The sequence below is a fragment of the Biomphalaria glabrata genome, chromosome 5 (genome assembly GCF_947242115.1).
Source record: "Biomphalaria glabrata chromosome 5, xgBioGlab47.1, whole genome shotgun sequence".
In the NCBI taxonomy this organism is placed as follows: Eukaryota; Metazoa; Mollusca; class Gastropoda; family Planorbidae; genus Biomphalaria; species Biomphalaria glabrata.
In genome coordinates, this window is record NC_074715.1 from 327543 (window position 1) to 342500 (window position 14958).

General features: G+C 33.3%; 1 protein-coding gene across 1 annotated transcript in view; it reads right to left on the reverse strand.

The window, feature by feature from the left end:
• Positions 1-9371: 9371 nt before the first annotated feature.
• The window catches only part of LOC129926467 (uncharacterized), a 232390-nt gene continuing 226803 nt past the window's right edge, over positions 9372-14958 (reverse strand). Inside the window, exons 4-7 of the mRNA XM_056030679.1 lie at positions 13480-13555; positions 10479-10574; positions 9638-9827; positions 9372-9510 (exon numbers count right to left, since the gene is read on the reverse strand). Of these exons, the coding sequence (XP_055886654.1) occupies positions 9669-9827; positions 10479-10574; positions 13480-13555 (331 nt within the window). The 3' untranslated portion in view covers positions 9372-9510; positions 9638-9668. The remainder of the gene's footprint in view (positions 9511-9637; positions 9828-10478; positions 10575-13479; positions 13556-14958) is intronic.

Sequence of the window (14958 nt, forward strand, 5' to 3'; positions counted from 1 at the left end):
CATGTTACACGCTACATGTCATGCCCTCGAGGTTTCACCTCTAGAATAGTTCTGCCATGTTACACGCTACATGTAATGCCCTCGAGGGGTCAACTCCAGAATAGTTCTGCCGTTACACGCTACATGTAATGCCCTCGAGGTGACACCTCTAGAATAGTTCTGCCATGTTACACGCTACATGTAATGTCATCGAGGGGACACCTCTAGAATAGTTCTGCCATGTTACACGCTACATGTAATGCCCTCGAGGGGACAACTCTAGAATGTTCTGTCATGTTACACGCTACATGTAATGCCCTCGAGGGGACACCTCTAGAATAGTTCTGCCATGTTACACGCTACATGTAATGCCCTCGAGGGGACACCTCTAGAATGGTTCTGCCATGTTACACGCTACATGTAATGCCCTCGAGGGGACAACTCTAGAATGTTCTGCCATGTTACACGCTACATGCTATGCCCTCGAGGTGACACCTCTAGAATAGTTCTGCCATGTTACACGCTACAAACGGTTCGAGATGTGTAAAGAGAAGACAAATCCGTAACAGTGCAAGTTATATTTCACAACGAGGATGTCTACATACATACATAGCTATTGCAGGTGAACAAAATCAATGGGCAAACTGCCTTTACGTTTTCCTACTTAAGTCAGGTACCCATTTTGAGATGGCTGGACTCAGGGGCGTCCTAAAAATAAAAAAAATTCAAATAGTCTACCATTCTTTACTGGTATTTGAACGCCATGACCAGGTATCATTCTAACACTCTCTGTTCTGCTCTCCAAAAAAAAAAAAGCATATGCGTACAGATAACTTTGAAGTGCTAGTAATTAGATTAATGACACAAATGAACTACCTTAGTGCTGCTATCATTATATGTTACAGGTCATGTTTATTTATAATTTGTTTTAGCACTAAAAGCTTCAATGTAAATTAATGTTTTGCGAAAACCGTGATCACATTTGGACGACCGCTGTAGATGTTGAGATGAGATCTGTATACTACTAAATTGTTCATCCAGTTTTGTTGTTGATCATTTTGACTAAGTCTACACTAGAAACTCTCTAGACTTAAAGACACATAGTGCAAGGAAATAGAAGGTATCAATGTCAGGAAGTCTAACACAAAATGCATGCACACACTTAAAATAACAACAAAAACAGAAGACAACATAAACCAGACTTGTAGATTTTTTAAATTTTAAAACTCTAAGTAAAAATAAAATACTTAAGTACGGTATATAGATAAGTGATACTGAACTGTTCTAGGACTAAATATTAACCCATTTATGCCAAAGGTTGCAATGTGTTGAGTATTTTTCTGCATGAAATTCACATATGTTTCGTAGAAAAAATTTAAGAAACATGAATTGTTGTGCTGTTGAGAATGTCTTTCTTTTCCACCTAGGTCAGAAGGCTGGCCATGGTTCTTTAAACAATAATATGCAATAAGTCACCCAACCAGTAACACAGACTAAAAACACAAAATACCTAGGTTATAGTTATAATAAATGAAAAACTGTCATGGAATCCACATATTGATGAAGCTATCAAAAAATCAAACAAAGCATTAGGGTTTATTAAAAGAAATTTCTATAAATCAAATAAGAACATAAAACTAAAATGTTATTTAACCTTGGTTAGGTCAATAATAGAATATGCATCCTCCGTTTGGAACCCCTCAACTCAAGAAATTATTAAGAAACTGGAACAGACACAAAATAGAGCAGTGAGATTCATAACAAACAAATATTCACATTTGACTAAAGTAACACCTTTAGTAAAATCACTAAATTTATAAAGCCTTCAGGACAGAAGACTCAAAAGTAAAGTAGCAATTAGACATAAGACACTGAACCGTAATCTTCAAATACAAAAACAAAATTTAATAAAATACTCAGAAAGACACAAAGATAAAGGCACATTCCTCATCCCATATGCTAGGACAAATTTGTACAAATGCTCCTTCTTCCCTAGTGCTATTAGAGCTAGCCAGGAAAACCAGTGACTTGGCAGAATTAAAGTCATTGGTTAATATGCATGACTGAATGCATGACGCGTAGGACGTAATCATCTTCTTTTTTGAAGTAACGTCTGTATTATATAAGATAAGATAACTCTAGAAGATCCACAAGCTTCTTGTAATGTGTTTTATGTAGTAGCCATTTATTTTGAAAAACAAGTTCAAAAAATAACAATGAAGAACTTGATTATCATTTCCAAGGAATGATGCCTAATATTTTCATCAATGTTTTCATCAGCTCTGTCTACATCTCCAATGAAATACTTTTAAACTCTAATTATGTTTAGCTGCTGTACTTGGATTTTCTTTTTTAGTTTATTTTCTTAAAATCATTGATAGAACACTGGGGATAAACAACACCTTCATGGACAACACTTATCATAGCATCTGCAAACAAGGTTGCCCTTGCCATCAATTAGATTTTATAATTAATTGTAAAGAAGCAATTATACATAAAACAATGAATCAAATCTTCTAATACAAAAACAAACCCTAATAAAATACACAGAGGCACAAAGATAAAGGCACATTCCTTGTTCCATATGCTAGAACAAATTTGTACAAATACTTATTCTTCCCTACTGCTATTAGAGCATGGAATGAGTTGCCTGAACTAGCCAGGAAAACCAGTGACTTGGCAGAATTTAGGTCATTGGTTAATATGCATGACTAGATTGACTAGGGACACGCGTAGGACATAATCATTTTCTTTTTGAAGTTACATCTGTATTTTATAAGATCAAATAATGTGCCTCTTTCTACTTTCTTGAGCACAACATATGCCAATTTGTCAATGTGATACTTCTAACTATACCTGTTGCTTCATTGAACTGGGCAAAACCAAAAGTGAAATGCTAGTGAAAAAGGTATTAAACACAAAATAGTATTATCCAATAAACTGCAGAACAAGAATCACACTGACATTGTAATCTTCATAATTATTACCTGGGCATTTTTACAAATATTGCTGAGACCAGAAAAAGAAAAATAGACTCCTAGACTGGTTACACCAGACCAACTTGAAGCTAAAATGAATGGTCTTATACAAATAAATTGTTTGCACCCATGACAATCATGTTAATGTACCATGGATAATTTAATTTAATCAAGGCTGAAATATAATAGATCTATATTTTACTTAAATTAAATTTTCTGTATTGAGTTCATTAAGTTCTTTTATGGGAGGTCACAGATTAGAAAATTTGCATTTTCAGTGTCATACAAGTTTGAAGGTTTGAAGTTTTGAAGGTTAATGAAAATGAAATTAATGAAAGGTTTCAAAAATGTTCAGAAAATGTTCATTACTTTTTTACAAGGCTGCAGAACACCAATCTCTGCAATGCTGTGACTATTAATGTGTGTAAGGGGTATTCCATGAAAGCTTATTTGAATAAAAAAAGCACATTCCCATGGTGGACTAGAACAGTAGGATATAAATAAGTACCAAGGGGATCAGTGTTCCAATAATGGATATCTTGGCATAAATGGGTTATTGCCAAAACATACAAGAGGAAGTAGATTTGCATACAAATACATGACAAAAACATGAATAATTTTGATAAAAAACAGTCAAAGTCTATGTGAAAGTACTTCAACATACAGAATGATTTCCACAGTACTGAATACTACAATGTTTGAATAAAAAAAATATTTTTTTTTGTAGGACTTGTATAACAAAAAATGCCTTTCAATGAATGTGGCATCAAATTTATGTTTTGAACACAATATGGTGTTACAATGTAAGTGATAATACACAATATTAAAAAAGTCAAATGTTAAAAAAAAAAACTATAATAACACTGTAGAACTTTTAAAATACAACACTTGTAAATGCAATTTAAAAAATGTCAAAAAGATAAACTCATATTTGCTAAAGCTTTAACCACAAGAGCATTACCCAACAATCAACATTACATTGGCATCATTAAGAAATGGCATCAGTTAATAGAACTGTGCTTTAGCAATCAAATTATAAATATTAATATTTTTCATTAGGATGTTGCCAGTTCCTAAGTACTTACACTCTATAAAAAATCTCTCCAGCCAGAAATGACCTCTGGTGAGAGTTTACTGAAAGCTGTCCATATTTTAACCTTGAACTTGATGATGACGCCCAGACTACATGTAACTATTCAGGGCCTAAGCCTTGGCTCAGTCAGTTAAAGGCTTATGTCTTTGCTACCCATCAAGAGACTAAAGTAGATGTGAGTGAAAAATTCAACAAGTTGTACACAAACACCTGTGTATTCATTATAGTGTGCTTCTTTTAGGAGTGGACTGACCCTTCTCCATCTTGTCACCTTGTTTTCTGCTCCAATGTTTGTACACACTGGAGAGACCACTTGGGAGTCACACACATTGATGCTGGTTGAAGGACAGAGCTGAAATAGTCAACCAATAATGAATTGTTTGTTAAACATTTTCTATTCATCATCAATAGAATTGTATGAGTTTGTAATTCAAATAAGTTTATTATAGTTAACTCTTTCAGTCAGTAAATAGAGATTGTTAGCATTAAGTAAATTGGGAATGTTTTCATTAAATCAATAAGTGATAATTACTTTCAATCAAAAAGGAATGTTCATAATAAGAAAACAAAACTTATTTTAGAAGACCTGTCATCTTTTATTTGTTTTACATGTTTTCAAAAGGAGTAAAAAAAAAATAAGTTCCATTGTTTTTTTTTAATCTAGCACTCATTAGCTAAATAAGAGAAAAACAATCACTCTATAAGTTGTATAAAGGAGGTATTGTCTTTAAAAAAAAGTATTTTCAATGTTTTTATTTTAAATTTGTTTGGCTTAAAATTCTCAGAAATACTTTATTTTTCTTTATTCTTTTCATTCTATGTTTAGGTTTTATATATCTAAAAAAAACAACTTTTAATTTATGTCCCAATAAACAAATGTAACCTTGGTGACATGAATGCTAAACAATTACTCACACAATGTCCCCAACAAGGAGTTAACAGTTAGATGCTGGCTTGGTGATGACATAGGCTGCCCATCATGGAGTAGCCTTCAGACCTGAAATATATATAAACTGAACTTACAAACAATGTCTAAAAGTCCTCTGACTTAATAATTCTCTTTTTGTTGAAAAAAAAAGACAGTTGATAATGATTGCTTTGACACATAGTCAGATTCTACTTTCATGTGTGATGTATGTGGCAAGAATGCCTCTCAAGAATAGGGCATAATAACCACCACAAGAACTGCTCCTAAAAATGAGCCAAAATCAATTTATGACTGAAGGCAGCCAATGAAGAAAAAAATGAAATTTTAACCAATATTATATTTTAAGCTCTGATTTGATCAAAATTATTAACAGAAGTATTTTGGTCTTTAACTCATTGTTTCTGATTTTGTTATCCATCATTGTAGTTCTCAGCAAAAACACATTTCAATTAGAATAATACATTAAAAAAAAGAAAAATGAAACAAATTTGAACCATGTCTAGTTCATGAGCTTAGGGGATATTTTATTTTTACAAAAGAGATTTAACATCTTATCTTCTTATCTTAACATTAACAACCATCAGGGTTGGCCTAAGGCAAAGGCAAACTAGACAACCGCCTAGGGTCTCCAATTGGTGGGGTTCTCACATAGGACTCTGAAAAAATTATTTTTTTTAATGAAGATATGTCGATAATTGTCCTGAATGTTATTAATGTTTTAATAAATTGCATAATTTTTTTTTCACTTATTATTTTTTTGTTTTATTTGGGCCAACAAATCCGTATGCCTAGGGTCTCCAATTGTCTCATGCTTGCTATTATAAATGACTAGTTTTCATTAAAAAAGAAAGAAGCAAAAACTTGGCTTATTTTTAAACTTTTTGTATGACTCCATAAGATGTGCAAACAGGTTAATTTTGCAGACTTTATATTTATGAGGCATAGATACAATAACAAAAAAATGTATCAATACAGCTTTTACATTTCAAGAAATATAAGAAGATGAAAAAAGACTTTAACACAATTCTTTATTAACTGAGGTGGAAGGGATAATGGGAGTTAATATAAACAGTTAACCGGGATAAATATAATGGGTAATGCTGGTGGGCAAAATTGAGCATTGGTAGCTTCTACCATCTGATATAGAAACTTGACTATTAGCCAAATAGAACACTAAGATACTATCAAAGAAGAAAATTAAAAGGTACACCACACTCAGCTCCACAAATAAAAGGTACACCACATTCAGATCCAGAAATAAAAATAAAAGTTACACTACACTCAGATCCAGAAATAAAAGGAACTCTACTTTAAGATCCAGAAATAAAAGGTATCCTACTCTCAAACCCACTTACTGTTTATTGTGAAATGCCAGGAAAGAGACTAATCTAGTTTCATAGTTTCAGAGTCATTTTGTTGAAGTCCACTACTTGTGGAGGACATAACACAAGATAAAACAGTTTTTTACATAAAAAGAAGGTAGTGAAAGAACAGGACCAAATTTAAAGACTTTAAATAAAAGCAATAATAAATGTTAATTTATGGGTATGATGCTAAATAATTCTGGACATATTTTTGTTTTTGTTATTAAATAATTTGGTCTTCATTATTTTTTTGTTCTAAAAAAAATTCATGCCTTCCACTAGATCAGCCAAACCTACTCAAATACTTAGATCCACAATGATAGAGGCCCATTTCTTACTCCATAGGCTAGGTCCTACAAGTGCTTCTTCTTCCCTAGTGCCAGTAGAGAATGGAATGGCTTGAATCAGCCAGTACAGGAAACCCAACCACTTAGCAGAGTTTAAGTCACAGATTAACATAAATGACTAGAAATGTGATGAATGTAATTATCTTCTTTTTTGAGGTAATAGCTCTGTAATCTATAGAATATGATGTAAATGTTAATGATGTCCTCATTAATAACATTGAGGACAATTATCGCCATATCTTCATTAAAAAACAATTTTTCAGAGTCCTGTGTGAGAACCCCACCAATTGGAGACCCTAGGTGGTTGTCTAGTTTGCCTTTGCCTTAGGCCAACCCTGATGGTTGTTAATGTTTATAAGAAGAAGATAAGGATGGCTGCCTAGTCATGCGGTTTGCGCGCTGGACTGTCGTTCGGATTTATTGACGGTCGAGGGTTCAAACCCTGCCCGCTCCCATACCCCGTCATCCTGCGGGAGGTTTGGACTAGGAAGTAAACTATCTTCAACTCTGAAGGAACATCCGAATTATGTAAAACATTTTACAAGCAAACATTTTTTACAAACAATGACTACAGTCTGTAAATGTCAAGCAGAGATTAAGAGTATTACTAAATAAGAAGGTTAATTAACTTAGGACATTTTATGAGCCCAAGAGACAGTCTCTGGATTTATCCTAACTTAATCAACTTGACATACTTTTAGATCAATTATTTCAGACTCTTCTAAGAAAACAAGCTTTGAAATTGATCCAGTTCTTTTTTATTTTCTTGTCTATGTGTTGATTCTTTTAGCAATCTTTAAATCTGATGACAATAGTTTATAATTATTAATTTGATATTTACCGGTGTTTAAGTGTTGTGGTCAGCTTTATGTCCAGAAGAACTTGAAGCATGTACCTTAAGGTTGTCCACTGACTGGGTTCTGTAGATAGCAAATGGTACTTGCCTACCTGTTGACAAAAGTCTTCGTACAGGTGACCATACATCTGGTACTTCCTGACAGTAGCTTTCTTCACTAGAATATGGGAAAAAAGTTCAGGGATTTTATAAAATCTATTCAGGCATGACAGATAGCAGCCATGGACCTAGAGTTGTTGTTTTTTAAATTTGAATCTGAAAATTTACTAATCTACCCTTTGAGTATTTTTTGTTGAAGAAATTAAAGACGGATAATTATGTAGATCAAATGTCACCTACATCAGTAACAGGTTAAATAGCTAGCTAGGGAAACTGTAAGCATAGTTAGTCAAATTAATGAAACATCGATATAAATGATTTGCATAACCAAAAGCACAGAAGAATTGATGACGCACAGTGGTTGAGTGGATAAGCACTTGGCTTTCGAACCTAGGGTCCTGGGTTTGAATCCCAGTGAAGACTGGGATTTAGAATTTCGGGCACCCCCGAGTCCACACAACTCTGATGGGTACCTGACTTCAGTTAGGAAAAGTAAAGGCGGTTGGTCATTGTGCTGGCCACATGACATCCTGCTCTTTAACCATCATCTGCCCTATAGATCACAAGGTCTAAAAGGGGGGAACAATAAATAAGTCATCCCATCTCCAGTAGCACATCCTTAATGCCACCTCTAGAGAGAGTTAATTATATTAAAACTACAAAAATAAGGAATTTAGAAGGAAAAATAAGTTCCCCTTTCAATTAATAAATGACTAATGCTATATATAGTAAATTTGACTTTGAATAGTCATGAAGAATATTAGTTAAGCTAATTTGTATATAATGTAGGTTTGAAAATATTTCATTGGTTGAATTCAAACTTGAATTTTATTTCAAAATGTATGCAGCCTAAATATACATCATTTTTCTTCTCAAGACTGTTCATCTTCATAAATTTGTAGATGTATCAGTCATCTAGTTGTAGTCATTTTTTGTCTATTTTAGTTAAGGGGAGGTATCCCTAGAGAAAATTGAGTTTTAGGTCTAGGATATCGATTTTTAACTAATAACATAATTAAGTAGATCAATCATTTTTCTTTACATTACAATCATTTTTATTGCTTAAATCTGTGTCTAAAACATGTTTTTTTAAATGTTTTTGTAAGGTCTATGAGACAAAATCTTAATAAAATTTATACTTTAAACTCATTTTTCTCAAAATGTTAGTTTTTGCACATGTCATTGTGCTTTACTAGGAATTTCTCCTAAACTACTTGATAGATTTTGATGAAATTTGAAACACTTCTTAAGAACATCATAAAATTTACTCGTACAATGATTTTTTTTCAATATTTTATTTACTTTTTTTTTAAAAGAATTTTTAATTAATATTTATCCTGTTTTTTTAGGTCTAAAAAATACAAAAAATTCAAAAATTTGTAAAAAATTTAACATACTTAAATCTTTAATTCTGACGTTGTATCAATTTAGAGAATCCTTTTTTCTTATCTTTTAATTCAATTTCATGTATTTCTGATCAATAGTTTTTACAAAATTCAGACTTTTAATTTGTATACAATAAACAAAATGGCCGCCGTTACCATGGCAACCATCATTCAAAAAACTTTTTTTTAGCATTATTTATTTTAGAATATCATTATGTGTTACCATAACAAATTTCAAAGGCCTAGCTTCAGAAATAACAAAAATAAGATTTTCAGGGATACCTGCCCTTAAATAGCTGAAAGAAAACATTGACATCATGCATTGACAATATTGCAAGTGTGGTAAGGGATTTCCGATTACAATCCTGGTAGTGTGGTTTGCACTTGACATTGCCTAGATCCTCTCAGGCTCAAACCCTGCACACTGCCATTCCCTGCTATCCTGTCAGAGGTTTTGGCTATGATGTAATAATCTTCAATTCTGCAGGAACATTGAAAACATACACAACAAACAAGCTGAAACATTGACTTTCTTGGCTGTCTCTAAAAACTAAGTAGATTTTACATTTTTCAAAGTTCTATTTAGATTTTGAAAATAAAAAACTTACACTTGACAAATGTCCAGAACCTTGTTCTCCATTAATGCCCAGCAAAAGTCAAATAAAAGAAATGAGTTAACTCTTGGTGAATGTCTGATATAACAGAGTTGTCCAACATGCTGGATGAAAAGAAATGACCTGCAGCAAATGGTAAGCAGAAAATTTCACCCAAATGTGACCCAGATGTGGATTTGTGCCTCTGAAAAAAAGAATTTATACATTGAAATAACTCAAATTCAACAACATTCTCCTCACTTCTTACCTAACTATATAATGTTCACTGTATATCCTATACACTTTAATTACATGTAGGCAAATATTAACTTGAAGTGACAAATTTGTTTTTATTGAGCATTAACATTTTTAACACTGTGTCTTATTCACTGCAATCTATAAAATGAGAAACTCAATCAACTTATTACAATTCAACAACAGAGGCAAAGTGGGGAGTTTAGGTTCAAATCCTGATGAAGACTGGGATATTAACTTTCATTATCTTTAGGACACCTCTTAGTCCACCCAGCTCAAATGGGTACCTTACATTAATTGGGGATAAGGGACATTGGTCAATGTGCTGGCCACATGACCACCTTGTTAACTGTGGGCAACAGAAACAGATGACCTGCAAGGGATGGCAGAAAGCAGAGCTAAACTTGGGATCATTTTGATGAGGATACCAAAGTACAAACAGCTGATAAGTTCTTTCTCATCTCAATCTAAGTTTTCAATCTAAGCTCTCAATAAAAGTTCTCATTCTACTTTCTCAATGCAAATTTAAGCTTATACTCAACAAAAGTCCTCTTTTATATAACAGTTCTATTTAAAAACCAAGTACACTTTTGTAAATGACCAGATTTTTAGAAGCCAAGTCAGCCCTGAGATGTCCATGAACTTTATGTAAGACGCCTGAGTCAACTCCGTCAATACAGTCACACTTGGGAACAGCCTTCATTTGAGAAAAACAAAATATTTCAAAGCTGTCAGTTTTTAGTTTGTTAGAAATTTTTCTTCATATTGGGACAGCTCATTAATAAATTATTATTAAGTAAAACTATTAATAAATAGAAGTAAGTAAATAATTTGTACTTATCACTAAATCAAACTCAGAGCATTTATTGTTAAGACATGATTAGGAATTAGGTTATTGTTTCCGGAATAAGGGGAAAGTTTTATTTAGTGACAAATGAAGTGATAGATCTTTGAAAATTAAGAATGCTCTAAGAGACGCTAGAATCTAGACACTTTCTCATTTACAGTAGGAATAAGAAGAATTCTATAGACAGCTAGTAATAGAGGACATCCGATGGTTCCCGCATTGAGTCGACTCCTTTTATCGATTGTTGGCCTTTCGTCGGAGTTGCTGTTCCAGCATTGAGTTCGGCATTACCTCCTTTGAGTTTGTTTATAGTTCAATTACTCATCACCGTGGAAGCGCATAACATATATCACAGTACTGTAGTCAAGACTACTGTCTTTTGATGTTTTGGGCTTAACCAGGATTTGTTTAAGTAATAGTGAATAGATTAAACAAGAAATAGACTCATCTGAGTCACAAGAAAGACAATGCCTATTCCAAAAATATCAACGCCTAATCTTTCACCTCAGAATCAGACACAACAGAATGAGACAACATATGTTGAGGAAGCTGAAAAATGGAACAAGCAAAATCTGCCCATGTGGAGTATCACCAGAGAATGCTGATCATGTCCTTCAAAACTGCATACTTTATCAAAAGGCCCAATTAAGACACTAGCCCCAAAACACCCCTATAGAAAGAAAACTATACAGAGAGCTCCCTGATTTTGAAACCATTGTGCAGTTCATCTTACATATTGGTCTAGTCATCTGAATGCTCCAACATAATAATGAGAACAAGGAAGAAGAAGTTTTGGTGATGTGCAGGGGGGGGGGGGGGTAAAAATATATAACTCATAAGTTATTAAGAGTTATGAGCAAAGTAATCCCTCTTACAAAGAGTTGTCAGCTTCGTAAAGAAGGAATTGTCTTTTTTTTTAAATTTTTTTATGTTACTTGCATACTTAGAATGAGAACAATACACTGACCTAGACAAGAATAGTGAAAGAAAGAGGGACAGAGGGAAAAAACAAGAGAGACATAGAGAGAGGACAATGGAAAATTCAAGCTAAACTAAGCAACAAGACCTAAAAGACAGTCGTCTATGTCTAGCAGAATGGAACAAACTAAATGTTGATGACTAGCGTACTGATTAACTATTGATAAAGATTTTGAAGTTAAACTAAGTCTAAACTCTGGAGCTAGCAAAATGTTTTCAACATTTTTTTCCCAAATAATGATCTACAATAAATGTTCAAAATTCAATACATTATTTGCATAGTGTCTGCATGTATGAATTCAATAATTAAGGAACAAAACTAAAACTAAATGAGTTTTTTGCAGTCAAAAGGTAATTCTTTACCTAAATATGTACATAAAAAAAAAAAGAAATGCACAAAAATAATTTGTTAATTAGAAAGTAATGAAACTATTTAGTTTTTATCCATGACTCTGAAAGTTCTGATATAGATTTTGTTTATTTATTATTCATATAGCAGAATTGAACTTGTCCCCTGTCCTTACTAATAAAGTAACGGATGCATGCATGTGTGTGAACAATCTAATTTTATTGCCCTTATTCTTAATCTTTAGAATCTAAGATATTGCCATTATTTGATAATACAAACTCATAATGAAATTTGTGTAGAATAAAAAACCAAAATGATTAACTATTATTCAGGCTTGCTACCAATTGTTATGTTCTTATTTTGCATAGTAAACAAATTCAATTTTTTACTGTAATGCAATTAAGAAATGCATTACCTAACAATTTTCTGAATGGCAACAATGGTGGAGGAATCCTCTAGAAACTCTTCCCCTTTGTAATTAGAATCAGGATTTCTTTTGACAACCAGGGTAACTGTCTTGAGTGATTTTAGCCACTAGGAGATCATCCACACTGGAACAGACACAACATTAAGATTGATCTACTCCATTGTGACATACTGACAAAATGTAAATCACATGTAACTAGACCTTACATATAAATGCAATTAAATGGTGAGGATGTCTGCCTGGTTGTGTGATATGTACTTCAGAGTGATCTCAATGCTTCCCACACCAATGCTGCCTTCACAAGAAGGTTTGGGCTAGTCTTCATTTCATCTCATATTATACTGACTACATGTTTGTGTAAACTCTTAAAAATGTCAATACCTCAAACTAGCAAGGTCTAACATGGGCTCTTTACTTTTTTTTAAAATTTAAATACACAAAACTTTATTCTTGGCTAGTGGTCTATGTGCTCCTATAAGGTTGTTAAAGTTTGACATTTAATGCTGAGATTGACTGAAAGAAAAATCCAAGTCTTTGAGAGAATAGAACAGAAAAATGCAGGGTATCAAATACCAGGAAAAGAATGGCTGGCAAAAAGGAGGAGCTCCTCAATACTGTGAAGAGATGAAAGCTGATGAACTGGTTTGGTCATATTGTAAGACATAACTCATTGCCTAAAATCATTCTTCAAGGTACAGTGGAGGGAACATGAAGAAAGGGTCAATCTGGCTGGATAACATAAAATAATGGATCTTAATATCCTGCTAATAACACCTGCTGATGAGGTAAAGTGGAGAGATTTGGTTATGTGAACTGTCACAGTACTCCTAGACCAAAAGTCAAGGGACAAATGAAATGAAGTGATGGGAAAAAATAATGACTAGATTAAAGCATAAATAGAACAAATAAACAACTAGATTAACACATTAATAGTAACTACCAATATGTCTATAAATAACAAGAAACAGGATCAGTTACTGATAATACTTTAGACACTGTACCTCCAAATACTTCCAGTCATGTAATAGACCAATGGGAAATGAGCTAATGTATCCAGGAACAAACAAAGCGTCAGGCCTGAAACATTTAAAAAAACAAAAGGCTATTATTAAAATAATTTTATTTAAAAAATGCTAAAAAATTTTGATAGACAATACTAATTCAAGATATTTCTTTATAAACCCATACTAGATCAACAACTAAAAATGAAAAGATGTGACACGAAAAAAAACTACTATATTTTGTGCAGAAAACTATGCCATAGGAGGATCCCAAGCCCAGCTGAGAAAGGAGGAAGCTTGGGCATAGGGAAAAACCTTTAGCTTCAGTAATAACAAATGGCAAATCAACAGAGGTCACAGACCTGGAAGAAGATGGACCTCCAGCTGGAAGGTTTAAGATGGGCAAGACATGGGAGGGGGAGGCAGTGGCTGAATAGTTAAGTGCTTAGCTTCGAAACCTGGGGATCCTGGGTTTGAAACTCAGAGAAGACTAGGATTTCTATTTCAGGATTTTTAGGGCGCCCTGGAGTCCACCCAACTCTAATGGGTACCTGAATTTAGTTGGGGAAAGTAAAGGTGGTTGGTCATTGTGCTAGCCACATGACACCTTTCTTATTAATTGTTGGTCAAAGAAACAGATGACCTTAACATCATATGCCCTATAGATCGCAAGGTCTGAAATGGGAACTTTATCTATTTTTTTTTAAGACATGAGAGCAGTTGGAGAGACTCGCCCAGAACTGAGACTCCCAGGGGAAGCTGGTTGGTAGCCTATGCCACAGATAAATGAAACACAATGACTGGATAACAAAAATACATTATAACATTGATGTGAAAGTTTTTCAGAAACTGAACTTTATATGTAGTGTAGACCAAAGTTACTGCCCTTTGATAAGTTCAATTTTTTTTTTCAATCATAAATTCAACATTCTTATCCAAATTTCTACAAATATTTTTGGAAACATCACAGAGATAAATGAACCAGTATATGACACATTGTTAGCAGGAAAAACATTTTTTGTTATTTTACAGTATTTTTTTATACCTACTATTATTTGACATATTATTTATTTGCACCTCTATTCTTATTGTACTATCTTATGCCCTACAAAATCCAGAATTTCTCTATCTTTATTAGACAGAGGTTTGTTGGAGTATGCATTCTAATACATCCTAATTATCTTGGCCATAAAGTATGTTATGAGAGACATAAGGTTATATTATAAGTGTGCTTAGAAAAATTGAAACTTTCGTCAGAGTATTCATTTTATATGACAGAGTTGTTAGCCCTGCGCACAACCGTCTGGGGGAGTGAGCCTTTTGCCTCTATCAATAGCTGCCTTTTATTTTTGTGTAAGCTGCTCTAACCCTTTGTAGATACCTCCACTTCCAGCAAGGCAGCAAGTTTGATTTTGCTTCACCAAGGGTATGTTATATTATGAGAGTGCTAAGAAAAATTGAATTTTACAAAATAACAAC